General features: G+C 42.6%; 1 protein-coding gene across 1 annotated transcript in view; it reads left to right on the forward strand.

Annotated features, from left to right (window-relative positions):
* The window catches only part of SKAP1 (src kinase associated phosphoprotein 1), a 255,664-nt gene that overhangs the window by 199,736 nt on the left and 33,834 nt on the right, over positions 1-22,094 (forward strand). The window contains exons 5-9 of the mRNA XM_046677751.1: positions 7,970-8,047; positions 8,907-8,990; positions 11,896-12,020; positions 14,372-14,435; positions 16,583-16,783. Of these exons, the coding sequence (XP_046533707.1) occupies positions 7,970-8,047; positions 8,907-8,990; positions 11,896-12,020; positions 14,372-14,435; positions 16,583-16,783 (552 nt within the window). The remainder of the gene's footprint in view (positions 1-7,969; positions 8,048-8,906; positions 8,991-11,895; positions 12,021-14,371; positions 14,436-16,582; positions 16,784-22,094) is intronic.

Here is a 22,094-nt window from a genome sequence, read left to right on the forward strand (position 1 = left end):
TTGAATTGAGTCTTAAAGGAGTGTTCCCTCCTCAAAAAACGGGGATAGAGAGAGAGGAACTCCCAAACAGAGAAACAGTGTGAGCAGAGACCTGGCAGTGTGAAGTACATGGCATGTGCCAGAAGGCAAAGTCTATTACTTGTTGTTGCTGGATATTGGGAAGGATGAGGGTTGGGAGAAAATGAAACTGGAAGGTAGGGTGAGACCAAGTTTTAAAGTTTTTGTATGCTGGAGAGTTTGAGTTTCATCCGATAGGTAAAGGAGAACCATTAAGGGCATTACGAAGGAATGTACCATGACCAGATGTATATTTCAGAAGGATGATTTCAGGCTCAGGATGGAGGATAGGGAGACAGTAAACTAAAATTTGAAAACTGACTCTAAACCAGGCAAGGCTCTTTCCTTTTCCTTTCCTTTTGTCCGTGTTCTTATCAGTCTAGCAGAGTAGTAAATAAATAGACCTGAAAAAGATATTTTGTCATTCATTTCTAAAGATATGTTCTCAAGTGACACATGCATAATAGCGATCTGCCTCAGGATGAGAGGGAGGTACAGTGATCTTTCAAGGTTTATAAAAGGACAATTTGGCAGATTAGATCCTCTCCTCCTCCTTTTTAGAATCACGAAGCCGTTTGAAGCATTCCTGCCTGGATTGGTGTCAGGATTCTCACTGTGCACTGTTTGCACTCCCTGTGGTTTGGCTGCTAAAGAGACCTCAGGTAGTTTGGTTCCTTGTGCTTCTATACTAAGGATGGAGTCCTAGGGTAAAAATAAAGCTGAAGGTGCTAGGTTACGGATATATGTAATTAATAAAACCGGAAGACACAAGAGGCTTCCTGGGTTTAAACAATTTATATGGAGATCACACGAATTCTCAGCCTTTCTCCCATCATAACACATGTCCATTGACATTCACATGCTCAACCCACTTCCATGGGTTCAACCCACAATTTTGCAGAAACATAATTTCTCCAAGGAAATAAAGCACTGTGGGAATTCTTGATCGCCGCGATTATAATAGTCCATCAGGAATGTTTAGTCTCCATAGACTGTGCCATAAATAAGATAAGCTCTAAGTTATTTTTAATTGACTTTCTCCCTTAAGGAAGCATATCAGAATGTGTGAGTGGTATTATAGAAAAACTTTGAATCTATTCTTATACTGAATTATTCAAAATCTCTTCCCTTTAAAGATTTTATTTTTCCTTTTTCTCCCCAAAGCCCCCCGGTACATAGTTGTGTATTTTTAGTTGTGGGTCCTTCCAGTTGTGGCATGTGGGATGCCACCTCAGCATGGCTTGATGAGCGGTGCCATGTCCTCACCCAGGATCCGAACTGTCGAAACCCTGGGCCACCGAAGCGGAGCACGGGAACTTAACCACCTGGCCATGGGGCCGGCCCCAATCTCTGCCCTTTAGATCAACACCTTCAACTGATCCAAAGACACTACTGTGTTATGATACCATGACTGAGAATCAATGGATTATTATACTTATTGAGTTATTCATTCTTTAAGATGAATTATTTACCTCTACCAGATGCTGTTGACTATTACCATTTATTTAGATGTTAGAATTAGTGTGTTACTATACCTGGAGTTGAAAGGGCTTTTTTCTAATACTTTCACTTCCTATAAATAAAATCCCACTGAACGTGAAGATGTGGGAGAGGAGCCTCCCCTAAGACCACAGGTCTCCTGGACAGTTAGTGTGGTGCCTCTTTGTAGGAACAAGAAGGTCCTTCATCCCGCGTGAATATTCAGGGTTTCTGTATGTTACCGTGCAGCTTGGTGTTATTGATGGAATGTTTTATGAAAAGAAACCAATTTGGATATTTGGCTTAAAATTCTTCTTTCTTTTGAAATCACAATTTCTTCCTTAAAGAGCAAATAAATCATGTCCAAGATTCCTGCATGAGCCCTGTGCTGGAACAGGGCTTCATTTTTCTGGGTATCACTCTTGTGTCAGATATCTTGGTCGCCAAACATCAGTGACCAAGCAGCGTGTTGGGGGAGCTCCAGGCTGCTTCCTCTTGTCTTTCCTTTACCTTGTGTATCCTTTTATCGCATTCTCCTACTTTCTTTTATTTTGCTCTGTAAATCTGTGGACCTCTTGGATTTCACACAGACCTACCCTAGAAAGCAATTCCAAAGATGAGTCAGCCAGTTTTTAAACGAAAAAGTAAAGAAATACAGGATCTTAAAATAATTTTTTGATGTCATATATTAGAATAAGCACACATTATGTCTATTTCTTTTTCCATATTTAAATGAGGTCTCTTTTGTGGGAAAGTGAGGTGGGACGACCCTGTCTGTCCTCAGCTACTTCTGAGTGTGTCTCCTCAGCCGAAACTCAGGGTAGTGGAGGGTGCCTGGGCTTTTCCAGCTGAGCACCCTTCAGCAAGTCCTGTAATTTCACTAACCCCAGTTTCCTAGTCTGTAAAGTGGAGATAATAATAATACATACCTCGTAGGGTTGTTGTAGAGCTCAAATGAGATGTAAAAATGCTTGATAAAATGCAGATTAAAAACCTAGTTTTTTTTAACCATTTTTATTAAAATATATTAGCTTTAATTATTTTGTACATCAATTATCTACTTTTTTTCCTAGTACTACTGGACTAGAATCTATCACAAATTTTCTTTACCCTCAGTGTAACAAGAATTCTTGCACAGATTTTTACACTGTTTGGTCTGTTACCTGGATTACCAGATTTTTTTAAAGACCTTAGAAAATTGGAGGGGCAACAAGAGTCTGTCGAGATCTCCTGAATGTTGTCTCCTGTGTTGGTTTGCTAACCACAAATGTGTTATTTCTACCATTTTCTGACATCCTTCAGTCTAGCTCCAATTGCACTTGTTTTGTTTCTTTGCTTCTTATGTCACCGCTTGTTGAAGAACTTGATTGAGTTCATTGTGTTCACTCCCTTCCTTTAATCTGTCATCCAATTTATTCCTCCATGAAATTGAAGCCGTCTGTTTGAGTAGTTTTTATATCTTTGAAACTTTCAGATCCGAAGTCTATTATTAATGATTTAGAATTTTTCACCTTACATGTGTTGGTCTAAATTCCTTAATGAGTGAAGCACAAAGACAGAAAAATATGAGGAATAAGTGTAAACTCAAGTGGATATCAAGTGGAACCACAGAAGTTTAAGAATTATATAAGCCTGTCCCAAGGGACTCTTAAAGTAAGAGTCATTGAAACCAACTTCCGTTAGCATCATGCTCAGAAGATGAACATTGCTTGCCAGACATCTCAACCTGCCTGTCACTTATTGACTGATTCCTGAAAATTGAGAAAAAAGCAAAAAGTAACCCAGGAATGCAAGAAGCTGAGGAAAAACAGTAATGAACTTATTAAAGAAGGCCACAGAAACCAAATACAAAGGAGAGGGTTTAATGCACAGATTTGGGATCAACGACCACGGAGAGGAGAATACCACCCCCACCCACCCTACCTGCAATACCCTCTTCCCCTCTGTACACTTGAGGCTTTGTGAAGTGTGTTTCTCACTTTGCAAATGCACACACACACCAGCTATCCGTGTGCGAATTCAAATTGCAAGTGGAACTTGACTAGGTCCAGCCTTCAAATATTAGATTTTCTCCAACCTCATCCAGCCAACTCCTTTATCATGGGTACTTTAATGAAGGAACGTGGTAAACTTCACCCTGCCTGAAAGTCACGCCTGGCAGCTGTCAGTCTCTAGGCTGGAGTTGGTTTGCTCCCCTTTTTCAAACAATTGAAAAGACCTTGAATTAAAAGTAAAGGGGAGGATGAGAGAAGTCCACAGTTGAAGTGGGGAAAAGAGTTGAATGAAAGATGTTTTCTTAAAATCATTGATTTTCATTTCAGGTTGATTTAGCAAGAGACCAAGCCAGCTGCCTATAATGGAAGTTCCTGGGCACCTGGTTTGTTCTGTTGGGGCTGCAGCCTTTTTGCAGTGGAAATTGTGTGGCCTCTTGTGCTATTAGCCTTGTGCTGAGGTGTTGCCAACTGATTTCTCCAATTCTCTTTTCTCAGTGGGCTAGAACGCAGCTGATTAAATAGGCCGCGACTCACATAAGCTCCTGTGTCTTTTTTATTGACTGCTTTATGGAAATGTATCACACTCCAAAGGGTCCCCATTGTTCTGTGCATAGCTGACTGAGGAGTCATGTTTAGCACTGAGAGATGGAATCCTACTCTGTCGTTTTTTATTGCAGAGTTGGGTCTGGGTGGGATACAAAGGTTTAAAGGAGTCTGGGTGAGGAGAGAAGGATGTCTGAGAATTTCTTTTATCCTTATCTGTCATGAAAGTTGGGTGGCCATCACTTCTGGGGAACACACTTCTCTGTTGATCGTATCTTTATGGCCCCACATCCTTCAGCTAAGTGAACCTTTTCTTTATTTGGGCTACTCTGAGAGATTTAGTTAAGTATAGTAGTAGAGAGAGATTATGACACTCATGTAATTCTGTTTTGTGCTGATATAATGTGATACACCCTTAGGTTTATCCAAGAGGACCATTTATGCCCAATAAATCTAAATCATTTCTATTTTTTCATTAAGGTGGTGATTATCTTTTTTCAGGTAATGGACAAAAACTTCAAGTTTTTAAAAAATCGTAAACTTAAATATAAATGGTTTTGCCTTAAAATAGCAATTCATGCTATTGTTTGTGGTTTCTTCCTATTTTTATTATCATCCTGCAAAGCATTTACATACTCTCCGTTATGCGTTAAGCAGTTCTGGAGATCTGTTTGTTTGCCAGTAGGTGTGAATTCAGGCATACAGGACTCCTCCTGCTTCATCACCCCAGGACTGTGGCTAATGTGTGCATCCTCAGGATTACCAGTTCTTGATCAGTAAGACCCTGAGCTGACACTGAAAGAGGAGATAGCTTGATTGCCACTCTGGCTTCCCATCTTGGTTATCTGGATGTATCTGATAGATCATGGAGCTAACGAGGTTGAGCTCAGAGTCACCTTTACTGAGCATGGAGAACAATTGTGTTATTGTACTCACCACACAGTGCTTTGTACGTAGAAGACAATAATAGAATAGAAAAATGATTTGATTTGATTTCCTAATTTTTTTCCATAGCCATTCCAAACTTCCCCTATAATCCTATTTTTCCCACTGCCCATGAGGGAAACTAGGCAAGAGAGTTCATCACTACAGATTCCCTCTAATAAGAAAGCAATATGACACATCTTACAAAAACGTAGCCTATAACAGATGTATTTCCAGCTCTATTACTCTTGAGCATCCTGTTGGTGAATGACCAAGAGACAAAATTCAGCAATTCATTCAGTGCCCAATTTTAGCAAACCGAGTGTGCTAAAGAGAGAGCGTGCTGATGGTTCTGTCCCAGTCTCCTAGAATCAGTGACTTGGGGTTCAAACATCTCTGCTGCATTATATCTTTGTTTTCTTGGTGGTGGCATTCTTGGGTTTCGATTGGTAGGGAGAGAAAAGCCTCATGCTGATAATGTACTGAAAGTAAATGAAATTAAATAAGCAAAGCAGTGCTCATCACTACTTCCTTCCCCCCTGGGTAATTCAATTCGAGCTTTCTCTCTGATGGCAACTCGCAGGGACTGTCTCTGTCACCCCGCTGGGGCCTCGAGTCTTAACATCTAAATAAAAGTTTCACTCAAGCATTTTTTATGCTCCTGCCAGCAGGATCAGTGAGCTGGTGTGGGGCACATTAATGTAATATTCATACTCACAGACTCTCCCCGCACACGAGGCAATGTCTTCCCATTTTCATAATTATAGATGTTCCATAAAATGGCATTTAGATTTGCATTAAAAAAGGAGGTTTGAATTCTAATAGAACGTTTAACATGTTTTTTATGATTCAGACTCTCGGCATCTTTAACGAGAAGCTATGTCTCTAAGTTTAACAAGACCTTAAGAAAGGGGGGAAAATGTAACTTACAGCCCCCTTACTATGTCCCGGGATTTGCTGCACGAGTTTTACATGTATTGACTCGGTCATCCCTCATAACAACCCTATGGGCTACATGCTAATGACAGTCTCATTTTATAAATGAGGAAACCGAGGCACGGGGTGGGGAGACTGTAGGAGGAAGAGATGGAAACTCCAAGCTTGGGGGATCCTATTTTTCTTATCTCCTGTGCCTTTCATTTAATTGTTAGGCCTCTAGGAGTAATATGGGCTCTCCTCCAAAGGTGCTTCTTAACCAGACCCGGTCCTCGAACCAGCTGCCAGACCCTCAGTAGGATGTGTTTCTCTTTTCTTGGAGAGCATTGGCAAAGAGATATTAGAATTTTCAGAGGGCTGTGAGAAATGAAAGGATCCTAGACAGATGAAGTTTCTTTTGCTGCTGTTCATCTCCTGCGTGCACCCTGAGACCCATCTGGGAGGATTTATAGCAGCCACATGGTCTGCTCACCGTAAGACACACGTGAAAATAGTCCATGAGCAAGGAAGTTGACAATAAGGACAAATAGGACAAAGAATCAGGCACTTAGACACACTAAAAAAGAAAAAGAGAAGCTCTTCTGATTTACATTTTTAAAACTAAGCTTGAAACAACTTAGAAGCAAAAAGTAATTTTAGTTGCATTTTAAATTGTCTTAAAATGTTACTTTTAAACAAAAAGTATGTAAAGCCCTGAGCACAGTGCCAGTTCATAGCCACCACTGAATAAACGCTATTGTAGGAAATGTTCAAAAAACAATTGTGTGATTGGAAAGAAAATTATTCCACCCAAAGTCTCAAGATATTATATAGGTGACCCAATTGATTTAATCTGTGGTTGTGCCTTAATTTGGTTTGTATTTGTTTGCTTTCTAAATTTTTTTTTTTTTGAGGAAGATTAGCCCTGAGCTAACTGCTGCCAATCCTCCTCTTTTTGCTGAGGAAGACTGGCCCTAAGCTAACATCCGGGCCCAACTTCCTATACTTTATATGTGGGATGCCTCCCACAGTGTGGCTTGCCAAGCAGTGCCATGTCCGCACCCGGGATCTGAACCGGCGAACCCTGGGCTGCAGAAGTGGAACGTGCACACTTAACCGCTGCACCACTGGGCAAGCCCCACTTTCTAAATTTTTTAAGGCAAACCAAAAGAGAGTTGGGTCTGGGGACTAAAAAGTATAAATATTAGAATTATGCAAGCCCACTCCTTCATTTCTCCTAATTAAGAAATGCACAGTTGTATTTTTTAAAGAGTTTTTGAGGTTTTTTATTCTTGTTTCATTTTATTTTTTGAGGAATAAAATTCTTCCTCATTTCTGTCCTTAGGCTCTCCATAAGTATAAACCCCAGTGGTGGAAGATGGATTAGGATCTTGACTTCTCAATAAATTTGTACCTAACGAGGCTAATTGAAAGCCAGGAACGTTAGCAACATACAATTAAAGGCTGTCAGTTCCAGGGTCTTCTTTGTAAAGGCTTCTGTCATGTTTAGACTCTGTCCCATACTTTGGCAAACCAGGATTTGGCAGTTATTGCCAAGTTCAGCTTACAAAGCCCTTCTTTATGTGAACTTAATAAAATGTATGTCCACTAAGGTGGCTTTCTGTTTGTTAAAGAAAAGTCTGTGTTTATTGCTCCCTCTGAGGTGACTGTGTTTCTGATGAACTCTATCACTCATTAAAGCTTGTCGTGCTGGTAGCTATTCATTCGACTTTGGATTATCCAATTTGGAGCTTATATCCACAGCAAATTCTTAATCCTCTGGAGTCCTCTTCTTGCCAATCAGTACATATTTAGGCTACCTCCCCTTGCACAAACTAATGTATGTTTAGATAATTTTAAGCAATTTTAACGTCAGATATTGGGAAGAAAGAAAATTTACTTTTTTCCCCTCCATCTTCTAGAAATTGTTTTATTTTGTGCCTTGTTTAAGCAACAGCCCTTCTGCACCTTTTTATTAATGTAGATTATCTAAAGTAGCCCAAATAAATGAAAATCCTGTCAGATTTCAACAAAGCGTTTTGCTGCTTTCCTTTTAGGAATAGAAGACATCACAAGAGGTGCTCAAGAGCTTGATAACATCATCAAGCAAGGATACTTGGAGAAGAAAAGCAAAGGTACTGATTAGACCCACAGACTTAGAACATTCCAGAAAGGAAAGGGAAATGACGAAAAAGAGGGCTAACATAGTGGGCACCTTCTCAATGCGCAGTTCTATGCTGGGCAGGTGTAAGGCAAAAGGAGGGCAAGGAAAGAAAAGAAGTCTGGTGCAGCGTGTGCGCTGAAGAGAGATCGCCCAAAATCTTCAGCAGACTGTGAGCTCCTCTGGCTAGGGATGGGCTCTGCCCTGCTCACCTGTACCCAACGCTGCTCAATAAGTCTTGCTGAATGAATGAATGATGATCTTCTTGTTCTCGTCTCTCAGGGTGCTCCATAACGAGTGAAACTGTGTTGCCAAGAGTATACTTTTTATATCACATGTGAAGCAGCCCACTTTGGAGTTTCATGGAAGCCCAAATTTTGACCTTTCGCTCATTTGATTAGCGTGGACAGTACTAGGGTCGGAGTCCCAGGTTTAACACTCAACAGGCAAATTGGCTTAGTACAGAGAAAGGCTTTCTCATGCCCGTGGTCTGGAGCATCATTTTGGTTTGCTAAAGGCAACACATAAAAATATGGGGAATTTGAAAAATACAGAATGAGATTAGAACCTGAAAGATAGAAAGGAAGATAGAGAGACAGCTGTGAGGGGTTGGAGGGGGCAAGCCCTGTTTGGAACTCGGACCTATGACTGACTGAGTCCTCTGGCCTCTGCGTCAACATGGGATAACCTGTGGGAGTGCAAGGGAGGGTTTCACAGCCCATTAACCTGGGAAATAAAATAAGAACACGCTGGACTGTGTGTTGTTGGATTTCATGGACTCCTCAGTGATTGTAGTTCCCTGAATTTATGTCCCTAACTGCTGTTCTGTTTAGATCATAGTTTCTTTGGGTCGGAGTGGCAGAAGCGATGGTGTGTTGTCAGCAGAGGCCTCTTCTACTACTATGCTAATGAGAAAAGTAAGTGTCCCTCATTTGCACAGCAGCATCTCACTCCTGGATGCAAGCACTTCGTAAATTCTCAAGTACTTAGATCTCAAGATAGCAGTCTTTAACTAACACCCATATGGAGACATGCTTGGGAAAGAAATAGGCTTGGGTAAATAATACCTTGCCTGTCACCAAAAGCTCTGATGCCAATTTAGAAATTATTTCCCCTTTAAACACTAGGATAGTGTGGTCTGCATATCAAAAGGTTATCTTTTTTCTTTTTCTTTCTTTCTTTTTTTTTTTGCTGAGCAAGATTTGCCCTGAGCTAACATCTGTGCCAATCTTCCTCTATTTTGTATGTGGGTTGCTGCCACAATGTGGCTGCTGACGAGTGCTTTAGGTCCGCCCCTGGGAACTGAACCCAGGCCATTGAAGCACAGTGCACCAAACTTAATCAGTAGGCCATGGGGCCAGTCCCCAAAAGGTTATCTTTTACTATGACTAATAACACAATATTATCAAGGTTAAACACTATGGCATTCTTTTTTTTGTAAAAAAAGACCTCAAACTCTTTATAGGCATTATAATATAGTTAAAATATTGAAAAAAAATTAATTCTGAGAAAGATTTTAACAGCTTACCAATGGCCCAGAAACAGAATCCCTGAGTCCACACTCTCTAAGAGATGCTCCAAACGTTATCCTAATGACTCCTGGGATGTAGTCCAGTGGGCTGTGCTCGAGAGACACCCTTCAGCCAGATGGCAGCAGCAGCAGCAGTGTTGACTCAGGCTGGAGGCAGCTTCTAAATGGGCCACCACTGACTCAATCAAGCACAGCACTCGTGAGCCATCCCTCAAAGACCTCCCGTCCGTGCTTAACACAGTTGCTCAGTTCCCGAGAAGGAATAGAAGATAGAAGCACAAACTGGAGGCAGCTACAAATAAACACAAGCTAAACATTATCATTGTAGGTGAATGCAAGCTTCCAAACAGCGAGCCTCCTACACAGTCGGACTGCCCCAGGGGTAATCCTATGAAGCAAGAGGGAGATAAAGCAAAGCATGAATTCTTGGGGGCTTTCCTTTGCTCTGCTGCCTGGGTACAGAGGCCAGTGATTCAGAGTACATCCTTGTTTTTCCTTTCAGTCATCTTCTGTCTCTCCTCTCTTCCTTCTTTCCCAGACTTATTCCTCTCCCAATGCCTGGATATGCAGTCTAAGGAATAATCAGATATCTGCCCAGTTGCCTGTGGCACTAAGGTAGCAGAAAAAACTGCAACTTTACTAAGTGACTTGGAATCTTTAAGATTTGCCCTTGGGCTTCCAGGCAGTTGCCTCACCCTGCCTCTCTGCCTAGAACATGCGTCACTGCCCTTCATCCTGGGATCACTGTCTGGGATTCCTCAGAGCCTTTCCCAGCCAGGGGTGAAGCGTGAAGCTCTGTTTGGAAATGATAGCCGCACAGCTCAAAAACTGAGTAACAAGTCCCCTGCTCAACCCCCAGCGCACTCTCAAATGCAGCAACCACAATTTCTTCCCAGGTGTTATTGTGTTATTTTCTTTTAAACCTTCAAACTCATTTTAACATTTAGGTCATTGTAAAAATGTTTGTCATTTCTCTTGCATTTAAATAAATGGTTGGCATATCTGGATATAAAACCAGGTATCATGTTCGTTCATTCAGAATCCTTTAGTCTCAAGGTGAGAGGGGGGAGAGCGGGTGAGGGGGGAGAGCAGCTGAGAGGGGGAGAGAGCAGCTGAGGGGGGAAGAGCAGCTGAGGGGGGAAGAGCAGCTGAGGGGGGGGGGAGCAAGAGCGAGGGACGTGGAGACTTTCATTGACCATTTGGCCGTCAGGCTGAAATAAAATGTGGTGACCAAAGAAACAACAAAACATTTTAGTGGCCAGTTAGAACAAGGAGAGATACATTAACAAAAAAGATTCTGGTGTCAAAAAGCACTGTTGCATGGCTCCCTTCTCACCAGTTACTTCTTATTGTGCCCAAGACATTTTCTTAGTAAATAGAGAGTGTTTGTGTATTTCTTTTAGCTCAACCAGGTAAGGACAGAGTCTTTGTGTTTTCGTTTCTTTTAATATTGTCATCCCACTGCCACCCTTATCATCATCATCATCAAAAAGCATTTATTAAGCAATTCGTTCCACGTGATAACAGGACACAGAGCATCACCTAGACACTGTGGTTCCACTCTTCTCCGTGTTCTGCCTGAACCACATCATGAGGACGCAGAATCACTGGGAGCCACCCCCTCTTTTCCTGTTTCCAATGTTTTATTTTTAAGAAGAGAGTGACAGGCAGAGTAGGCTCTCCTTTCCTTCACTTAGGTTCCTTTTCCTTTTATCTCCTTCCTCGTCATCTAATCATACTCAACAGTACTCTGCTGCTTCCCAGTGTGACCTCTTGGAAGGGGGATAAAATACTAAGCTTTAATTATTCTCCCTCTGGCATCAATTCCCAGCCCACCTGCGGGCGGGGGAGAGGAGAAGGTCCCAGGAACTTGTGGTGCCCCTGCCCTGCTGTCCCTCCCCTCAACTGTGAGCTCTGCTGGCCCTGATAATAATGTTTCAGTTCTGTAATGGTCTTCAAGAGCCTCACGTTTCCAGCCGCACTCTCCCTGCTGTAATAATTCCTTCTTTCTGTTATTATAGATCTCTTAACATTCTAATAAATTCTCTGTCTCTGTTGTACTCTTTTGGCAAAATAACCTTTCATGTTGCATTTCCCCAGCTTGGCAGTGATACCTGCCTCGCTGTCGCAGTAGCCTCTTCTTAAGCTTCCTTAATAACCTTTCCTTGACTATTGTGGTTCCTCAGGGATGTAACAGCTGTTTCTGTGCTTTCATTTTACATACCAGAGAAGATGCCTTCTCTTGGCAGTTGCATCTCTCTAGGGGTACAGGGAACTTTCCTGTCTTGCAGGCAAGCAGCCCAAAGGGACCTTTCTCATTAAGGGCTACAGTGTGCGGATGGCCCCCTACCTGCGAAAAGATTCCAAGAAGGAATGCTGCTTTGAACTGACCTCCCCGGATAGGCGCAGCTATGAGGTAGGGTGAACCGAGGAGACGCAGTTTCGTTCCATGTTGTGTGTGAGCCGTGATTGCTATGCTGGGTTCCATCCTTTCCTTGTTACCTGCCCATTTCTTACCAAGACCTGTTTTCTTGATGTGTCCTCACTTTTGCTGTGTCGTGCCCTCCCTTCTCCTCTCTGTTGGCACTCTCATCCTAGATACTGTCCTTGCTTGGCTTCCGTCTCTTCATCCCTCCCCTTCCCAGTCTCCTTCCGTAGGTGAGAGTCTTGTTGCAGCACACAACCCACTTCCTTACTCGTATTCTCTAACTGCATGGCTTTAATTCCCATTCTCTTTATTTTTCAACTGATTATCTTCACTTCCTTCCATGAAACTCAGAAAAAGAAAAATCTGACTGTAGAGTGAAAAATAATTTATGTTCCCATATTCATCTTGCTATCCAGAATAATCTTCTTGTGTGTAGATGCACTGCATATCTCTAGAAGGATTTCTAAGATATTGGTGACAATGATTACTGAGTAGTAGCAGTGATAACTGAGGGACTAGAAGACCTGAGTGGAGGTGAGAAAGACTTATTCTTCACTGTGTTCATTTTTATATATTTCAATATAATATAATAGGTAATGTGTTTATTACCTGTTATAAAATTAATTAAAGTAATAAAAATTTCTGACTATGGGAATATAGTGATTTTCACCAAAAACATATTTTTACACGTGTGTGTATATATATATATATATATATATACACATATTTTTTCCTGCTTGTGGGCAATTTTTATCTTATCACAATTTTACTAAAACAATTTAGAAAAACTTTAGCTAACTTATGAAAAAGAGAAAAACCACGCTAAGATTAATAGTAACCACTTCAGTAACGCTTTGACTCTTCAAATTTTTCTCAACACTTTTTTTTTATGTGTCTACCGAATCTTTAACCCTTATTTTGATAAAATGACCTAGGTCTTCTTATGCAATTTTGAATTTTTTTTTTTAAATTTAACTCAACTTTTCTATAGAGTCCTTATAGATGTATATAATGCAGATACATGCACTGGGTATATTTCTAAGCTTCTTTTATTATTCAGTTCTAATGGTGCCTCATCCAGATAAAAATTTATATGACAAGTCTAAATCAATTTCCCTAGACATTTTTTATAGAAATGTGTTTTTAAGAAATCAAGAATGACAATGTCTATTAATAAGTATTAAGCAGGAATCTGGGTTTCTTAGACAGCATATATCTTTATCTTACCCTAATGGCCAGATAATAAAAATGTTTTTCAGGAACAGTCATTTCAAGTTGATTCATTTAAAATAAAAAATTACTAAGGCTTGATGCTTGACTGGCCTGTTTTGTGAATCAGAATGTAGAGTTTGTTTACTTCTTCTTTTCTTTGGCCCATTGAATCCAAGTCATTATCATGGTCTGTGGATTCTCCCTCCACAGTGTCCTCTGGATTCGTCCCTTCTGGTTTATTCCCACAGCCATCACAATAGTTAAGTCCCTCTCACTTCACCCAGAGGACTAGTTAAGTAGCCTTCTACTTGGTCTTCTGTCTCCAATTTCTCCCTATTCCAATCCCTCCTGCCCACGATTATTGAAAGAATCTCTCACTCCTTTTGCTGAAATTTACAGTGGCTTCTTATTGCCTACATTTTATGTCTGAACTCCTAGTACTCAGAGCCCTTTCATCAACTCTTCTCTGACCCTCAACTCTCCAGCTTCATCTGCTGTTCTTCTCCAGTCAGGTTGATCTGCCTACCTGCCCCACACACAATGGTCTCCTGCCTAATCTTTTGCACTTGGTTCTCTCTACCTGAAAGGTCCAACTCCCCCCAGCAGTCAGTTTCCAGCAACTCTTTTTTAAAATTCAACCGAACAGCATTACTTCACCGAGCCTCCCTGGCTTACTCTAGGCAACAACAAGTGCTCCCTGTAGTCTCTCAGCATCCACCTGGGATCAAATGCACCTACTTCCTAGTGTTCCCGTTTCCGGTGTGTATGTTGTCTCTCTAGCTGACACATTGTTGCTTGAAGTTGAGAATTTTGGTTTGCTTTTTTTTTTTTCTGTTAAATATTTCTCAAATAAATGCCCAATGAATGAGTGGATAATCTAATGGATGAATTCACATGAATATGAATTCTGGACTCAAATAGCTGTCCACATTGGGTATGCCAAATTGCTGAAGGCAAAAATCACTTCGACTGAGATTTTGGTCTTTTTTCTAAACATTAATCAAGCAGAGAATGCCAAACTTTCAACTTGATTCTGAAACTCGACTTGCAAGTTCCTTCACGGAACTTGTAAGGATTCATGGAAATTTTAGTGAAGGTGATAAATTAATTCACTGATTTTTCTCTAGTTTACAGCTACTAATCCAGCTGAAGCCAGAGACTGGGTGGATCAAATAAATTTCTTGTTAAAGGGTAAGTGTCGTCATTACAGAAACAATGCTTGAGTGGATTTACAGTTGAAGTTATATTGCGTAAAAATAATCCACGGGCTTCAGTATGTATTTTTTCTTCCCATTCTCCCTTTTACCCTCCCTGTCACATCCTTTGTATTCTAACAACAACTAGTACCACGTATGAATCAGAAGGTAAAGAAACTGTCAACCTGGAGATGACCTCTAATAACATTCTAGCTCATCCACCTACATACAGGCAAGTCTGTAACGTTCATAATCACTAGAAAAGGAGATTCTGAAAACCAGCTTAGCTCAATCCAGTATCTCCTAAGCGCTTATATTCTGGAAAGGAAATTCATGATATCAAATTTGATGTCATCTAGATGTGATTTAGGTTCAAAATCCTCTTGTTCTAGCCTTAGGAGGAAGTAGAAATCTAAACCCATCTAGGTGGCCTTCAAGAACATTAGACATTAAAAACAAATTGCTATTTCCCAAGCCACAGTAAAATGCTCCTTGCTTTGGGATGGGAAGAGTCCTGCCTGAAGATGTTCAATGACTGCTCTTAGAGTACCCTCTGCTGGCCAGCCTGCAGGCACAGCAGTGACAGTGGTCCAGGAAGCCTTGTCTGGGAGTGGCCTGGCAGGTAGAAGTAGACAACCTGAGTCTGTCGCTTGGCGTCACTACGCCTCAGGATGGCATACATCATGGCGGGACCCTGCCTCTGCAGAAAGGCACAGACACCAACTTTGTCCTTGGCCCCAGACCTAGGGAGAAGCACATCAACGTAACAACACCAAGCCTTTTCATCTCCGTTTTTTATTCTGCTATAAGATTTTATTGTGGATAAAAAGAAGGAAGCACCGGAGCTTTAATTACAAGAATTGCCTATTTCACTCTGTTTATGCCTTTGCTATCACAAAAACAAACTATTGCATCTTCCGAGAGCATCACGTATAATAGACTGGAACTAGGCAAACATGAACATTGATGGCGAGACTACAGGGTACACTCTCATCTAGGTGCCTTGGATTTATGCGTGTAATATACCCCTAAGTGTGTAAACCTCAATAAAACTCAAAGCAGCTTTATTGAGCTGTACCCTGTGGTACTTTCAGAATCCCACATTGAAGAAATTATTCATTCCATTTTATTTTAAAACAAACAAAATAATAACATACGGTTTAAGCCACAAATGTGTCTTTGATCCCTTCCTCATATGAGGTGGCACCAGAATTCAGATGAAAATTGTTGCAAAATCTTTATTAAAAGCCTAATCAAGCCAAACACTTTTATTGTGTTTTGAAATGAGCGTTGGATGTCTCTCCACCCTCTGCTTCCCCAGAGTACCCTGGCTGCACTCCCCAGCCTGCAGAGGCCCCTCAGCAGGGTTGCAGGGAGCGTTCTGTACTGCACGTCGGAGAATGAACCTTCCCGGTGTCCCATTAAAATAAAAAACCAATCTCCCTCCCCTGCCCTTACTCCCCAGCCTGTCACGGCTCAACATCCTCAGAGCAGTGACCCACTTTAAGGTCAGCCAGACTGCACAGTTGCAAAAGGACCTGGTAACCACCTCGCTCAGCCACTCCATTTGGTCTTGTATTACTCTTATATTCTTCCATATCCTGCTTCCTTCCTCTTCCACTTTTTCTCATTCTTCTCTTTACAAACAAACTTGTCTGAAATTCTGCAGTGAGTTCACGGGGCAGACGAGCTTCTGACAGCTCACATACCCTCTGGAAGCCGCCACAGTTCCCACGGCCCTGTGCGCCCTGGAGAACCACAGGCCATCACTCACCCTTCCAGTTTTCCACGTGACGAGCAGTGCGTGGCACGCTGGCCTTTCCTCTTCTGCCCTGTTTTCTTCGCCTCGCCTTGTGTGCTCATTCACACACCCGTGCTTTTCAGGCTGCGTCATCCTGATCAAGTTTTATTGCAAGGAAGGATTTATGTTGATGGTTTAAACCTGACGCAGTGCTAGTCTGCCCTTTTCCGTAGATTTCCTGCCGCCGAGGCCCACGTTAGAAATAACAGCACTTAACCTAGTGTTTCATTTTCTTTTGACATGTCTTATTCTCATCCCTCCTCCTCCTCCCTCTTTCCTTCCCTCACCTATTCTTTTCTTTTTCTCCCTATCTTGATTCATTCTCATCTCTCCTCTGGCAGATCTGAGCTCCTTAACCATTCCATATGAAGAGGACGACGAGGAGGAGGAAGAAGAAGAAGAAGAGACCTATGATGATATTGATGGTTTGGACTCCCCAAATTCTGGTTCCCAAAGCAGACGCATTAACTTGCCTTTGAGTATGGGGCTAAAAGAGCCCACTGAGGAGAAGGAAGACGATGATATTTACGAAATCTTACCAGGTAAGACTTTCATCTTCTAATGATCTTCCTCTGGTTCAGAAACTCTTGACCTTGTAGAAGAACATAAGTTTGAAACTCCAGAGGCAGCCCATTCTCTGAAGGAGGAAATGTAAGGCAGCTTCGGTGGAGCATCCATGATTCCCAGTGGAGAAGCCGTCTCTCGCTCTGGGAGCAGGACGAGTCCCTCAGGGAGTGTCTTCTCATCTGTGCCATGTGAAGTAATTTATTACACATGTCGACAAGGTTAAAAAGTCAAAACCATGACTTTTGATGTATCTCCTAAGCGCTTTCATTGGTTTACTGTGAGTTTTAGGATGAGTCATCAAAACTCTGGTTTCAACTTCTTTTCTCTGCAATTGTGAGAATAATAGAAAGTGACACCAAAATGATGAAGGATATCAAAAGTCTGAAGGAGTATAGATCAATGCTGAGAAACCTTTTCAGCACCCCAGTAAAGCCCTGACAGAGCACAACTCGTTGTTACCTAGTTCAGATATACCACGAGTCAAATTGCGTCTCTTCCAATAAGCCTAACGTGGTTGCTCTGCCCACTATTCCAGCAGGTCTACTGGACATATTTTTTTCTTCCCAAAGCATAACAACTGGCATCTCAAAAAATGTATAGTCATCGCTGCTTCCACATAGCTACCTCTGCGGGGATCACAGCAGCTGGTGAATAGTGCAGAGCACAGTGGGGGTCAGACTGTGGAAAACTGAAGCCGGAGCCTTATTTTAATTGTGAGGTAGTTAGACCACAGGAACGCTGAATCTTCAAGTCCATTCAGAAAGATCGCTCCTGTGGAAATTTGCCAGGAGTTCAGTGCTCTGCTGAGAAATTCAAGTTAAGCCTAAATTTATTGCAATTTAAACCTCAATCCCTGATGAACTTAGGAACTCAGGTCACCCTAACAGTCGGGCCCCTGAAGGCAGGACTGGTTCCTAAAAAGCATCATCAGTAAGCGACTTGCATTTCAAGACTTCCTAAGAAGAAGGTCCAACCTTGTCAACACTGCATTCCTCTCTTCCCTGGGGAAGAAGCCACGTCATTGCTTCCTGAGTCGAGGAGCAGGCTGTGGCTACACGTGTCCTCCTTGCTGGGACCTCACCCACCCCACCAAGGAGAGCCTGCTTCTTCTCCTAGCTCTTCCAGCCTCTGCCAGTCCCGACTTCCTCAGCCTTTTTGTTGTGGTTTATTATGCAAATGATATCTTGGTTGAGGTCGAGCCATTTCTTGTGTCTGAAGTTAAAAAAAAAAAATGATAATTTCCTCAGCAAGTCATCGTCGTTAATGAAGTTTTACAAAAACAGATACAACCAAAGGAAAATAAAATTTCACAGGTGATAAATTTTTCCAATTTCCCTGGCAGAATTCGATAGGATTGTTAAATTAAGAGTGAAGGTGTCTGTTAGAAAGCAACGAGCAGTGATGGGTAATTTTATAGAGTGGAAAATTGAATCAAATTGCTACATTAAAACACAGCTCCTCTGAGAATCTCCCCTTTCACAGTCTGCTCCATTGCAACAGCAGGGTGCAGAAACGGATCTAATTCACAACACTCCCTAAAAGGAGATGCTCTCCCCAACTTGGCCAGAATCTGCCTAGTGAGCTCGCGTTCCGCTCACTCCTGCCCAGGCTTGGGGAAATATCCGGGTTACACTCCACCTTGGGTTACAGCTGTGGAAGAATGCTCTGGGAACACCTCACTGAACCACTCAGCCTTCTGGGAAGCAAAGAGGGACCTTTGTCGTGCTGCATGTTTAGTTCTCAAAGGAGCCAGGGAGGAGGGGGCTGATGCTCAGAGAAGCAGAGCAAAAGACAGCAAAGGGAAAGAGGCCTCCGAAAATAAGATGAGTTTGGGACCATCACCTTACCCAGGTGCATCACTGAATGTATGATTGGCTTCTTAACAACCATCCTTCCCCGGCCTTCTTAACTCCTACCCTCGGTCATTGCAGCACTGCCCAGGGCATCAGGACATTCCTCCAAAATGCATGCCAGTTTGGATGTTGGAGTGGACTCCAAGGGCATGGAGACTGGTCTGCTTTCTCAAGGAAAGCCACTTACGCTATGCCCACAGCAACCCTCTCTCTCAAGTGTGAAAGGCCACACTGTAGCTGAGCCAGGCTCTCTTCCTGGAGGTTAGGGAAATGGCAACTAACTTGCTTATAAGTTTCCAAAGGACAATGTTGTACCCAACCCACAGATTCTGTCCCAAAAGCTCTATCCATCATAGTTTTTAAAAGTGGGATATATTGGCATATAATTATGGTATGAATATGTTGGCCATAAGTCTCCACCACCCAGCTTCCCATCTACACCACTCAGCTTATTGCTTCTGATATTACTGTTAGTTTTGCTTGCGCCACGCTGGCAGTCCTGGGGAGTTGAGAGGGAATGTGAGGGCGCCTAACATTGTGGCCCTTCTCCTGGCATCTCACAAGACCACCTGCCGAGCAGCAACACGTGAGAGACAGCATGGTGTATCACAGGCAAAAGTGCCGCCTCTAAGTCAGGATGGACCTGCTCTGCCACCTGCTAGCTGTGAGACCTTGGGCAAGTTATTTGCCCTCTCTCCGTCTGATTTTTCCCACCTGTAAAATGGGGATAACAGTAGTAGCTATCATAGAGGGACGCCATGAGAAGTCCAGAACTGCTGTGTGAAAGCACTTAGAACAGAGCCCTGGCATGCAGTGAGCACTCAATAAATGCTGGCTGTTATTAATTTGGCAGCGTTTAAATAGGAAGTTTTACCTCCTTGAAGAATTGAGGGATGGCTAGTTCCACAACTCCACCAACTGGACCTGACACAGTCCAGTTGGACATTTTCAGGTCTGTGTACGAAGCAGGTGAAACTGAAAATCCCAAGCAGATGGAACGCGAACGCACCTTCTGCTCAGGCCCGCTTTTACGGCGAGGACAGGTGCTGGGTGGAGGGACGGCCAACAGGAATGTTGGCTTGTGTGAACGCTGCATACCCATCAAAAGTCGATGACTTGGGCCTCTAACATTTGCTTCATTATAACAGGTAAATGTGCTTTGTGGAGAATATTTAGCACTGACAGTTCTGCTAATCCTTCCTCTCTGGGCTGGGGCCTATGCAAGCCTCATTGTCTAGGGGGAAGGCCGTGTAAGTGAGACCTCCCTTCCAGAATATAATTTCAATGGGCTTCCTAGGAGAGAGAAAAGTGCCTGTAACACATACCAAGTCAATGCAAAAGTGTTTTTTCCTAATCAAAATAATGTATGGGTCATCAAATTAAATGCACTACATCACATTAATCATGGGACAATTAGCATTTGCTACGTGGCCAGCACTCTCCTTCCCATGAGGGAAAACCAGAGCACTCGAGGTTTTCAGCCAAGACCACAAAAATGTTAGTCCTGGATAATATGGTTTCAAGGTTGGTATCCAGTGGGATTTCTGAACATCCGTGTTGAGCATATGGGGGCCCTTGATTTTTAAGATCTCGTTTGCAGTAGATTAAACTGTAGGGAACCACTGCAAAGATTCTCAAGCAATATGTGGGAAATGGGAGGCTTTTCTGAGCCTTCTCTCACCCCTCCCCGAAATTATTTTACAGGCTAGCACAGGCCCAGTTTCAAGATAGGATTCCATAAAAGGACAACTTTTATCAGGTTTTTCTTTGTCTGGGGCCTCAAGGCTGGAATCCAGCAAGGCGCCTGAGCCCATTGGAGAGCTGTAACTGGGGCCTTGCAGCAGCTGCAGTGGCAACAGAATCCGGCTGTGTTCTCCAGAGAGACTTCGGGAGAGCAAATGGAAGCAGAGATGAAGAGCCGTCCCTGGGACTTTCTGTGCACATTCCAATGCTGCCCACACTGCCCCGGAGAGTTATCACAGACCCAGAAACCAGATGCTGTATGATAAAGCATATAACTGGCTTTCATTTTTTAATTTGAGTCAAATGGAAGCAAGCATTCTGTGGAATTATTTTTTCCCCCGTAGTTGTCCAGACCCACAGGAATGGGGCACGGTGATAGTAGGAGGTCTAGTGAAAGAAAAAAAGCAGACACCAGAGATACAAAGTTTATGAAGAAAGTGATTTCCAATTTCATAGAAAAGCAACACTCCATGGGGGGAGCATCAAGGAAGAGTCATCCTCAGGCCCCCTGCGAGCTTCCTGCGCCTTTCTCACTCACTCCGGGCACTCTGCGCCCGAACTTCACGGTGCTGTTTGGCCAGCACCAAAACCCGCGGTCAGGCTGTTTCTGTACCTAGAATATCCTCCCAATCCCGGCCTATGAATCCCTCCATGTTCCTCTCACAGTGTCTCCCCAGTGACGCCCTCCCCGATACTCAACCTGAGCTGAGCTCTGTTTTAGCCCTCGCCGCAGTGGTTGGGATTCAGGTCTCTCTCCCCCGGTTAGTAGGTGCTCAATTATTATTTGTGAAATTAAATTCAGTGCATTCCAAGTGTTGCAATCAGCACAAATTGAATTTAATATCTTGTACATCCAGACCATACCACGGAGAGAGGATGCACATATTTTGAGGTCACAGTTGAGATTACCAACTATACAACAGAGAATTAAATGTGTTCTTAGCATCTTGCTCATATTTTCCATGTTGTCCGAGGAGGTGCTGTGGCATCCACGGATTTATAACATACCTGTGCGTGCCATGGCATGGTTTCTGTTTCCACTTTTCTGCACATTCCCTTTGCACTTCGACTCTATCTATATTTCTGTTGCATCTGTCACCAGAGCACCTTGACATCTGGTTGCATGTGGATACATTTGGCATTTTTTAAGCTTCAGTCTCTTTGCTTTGTTTAGGGGAAGTGATTTCCCTCTTTCTAATCTTGTCATTTTTTTAATGTTATTCTCAGTGTCGGAGTGGCACTTCAGAAAAGAGCCAGGTGCCATGGGAAGCTGGCTCTTCTCTGTGCCTCTGAGGTGGAGTCAGTGTCCTGTTCCTTTCAGCCTCTCATTAGTGTCCCTGACATTGTGCCAAGAGTGTTGATTGAAATCAACTCTCTGGGTACTGGTGCTCATTTGTGATGCCCCGTGGTTCTCTTCCATGTTCGCACAGTTAACAGAATCTTCCTCAACTGTTTTCCCAATTGAGATGAGATATTTGGGAATCAAGTAGAGCATTTAATGTAATAAGTGGACAGTAATCTTTAGAGGTTAATTTGTTTAGAACCTATGTAAGGTTGGGGTCCCATATGCCCTGTTAGGAGCAAGAACCATTATAATCTATTACTGTTTAAAGTTGAGCTGGCACATAAATTTTAATTCCCTCTTAAATGAAGATGTATTTCAGTAGATGTAATGCTAAAATACCTAATA

Source organism: Equus quagga, chromosome 11, assembly GCF_021613505.1.
Source record: "Equus quagga isolate Etosha38 chromosome 11, UCLA_HA_Equagga_1.0, whole genome shotgun sequence".
NCBI lineage: Eukaryota > Metazoa > Chordata > Mammalia > Perissodactyla > Equidae > Equus > Equus quagga.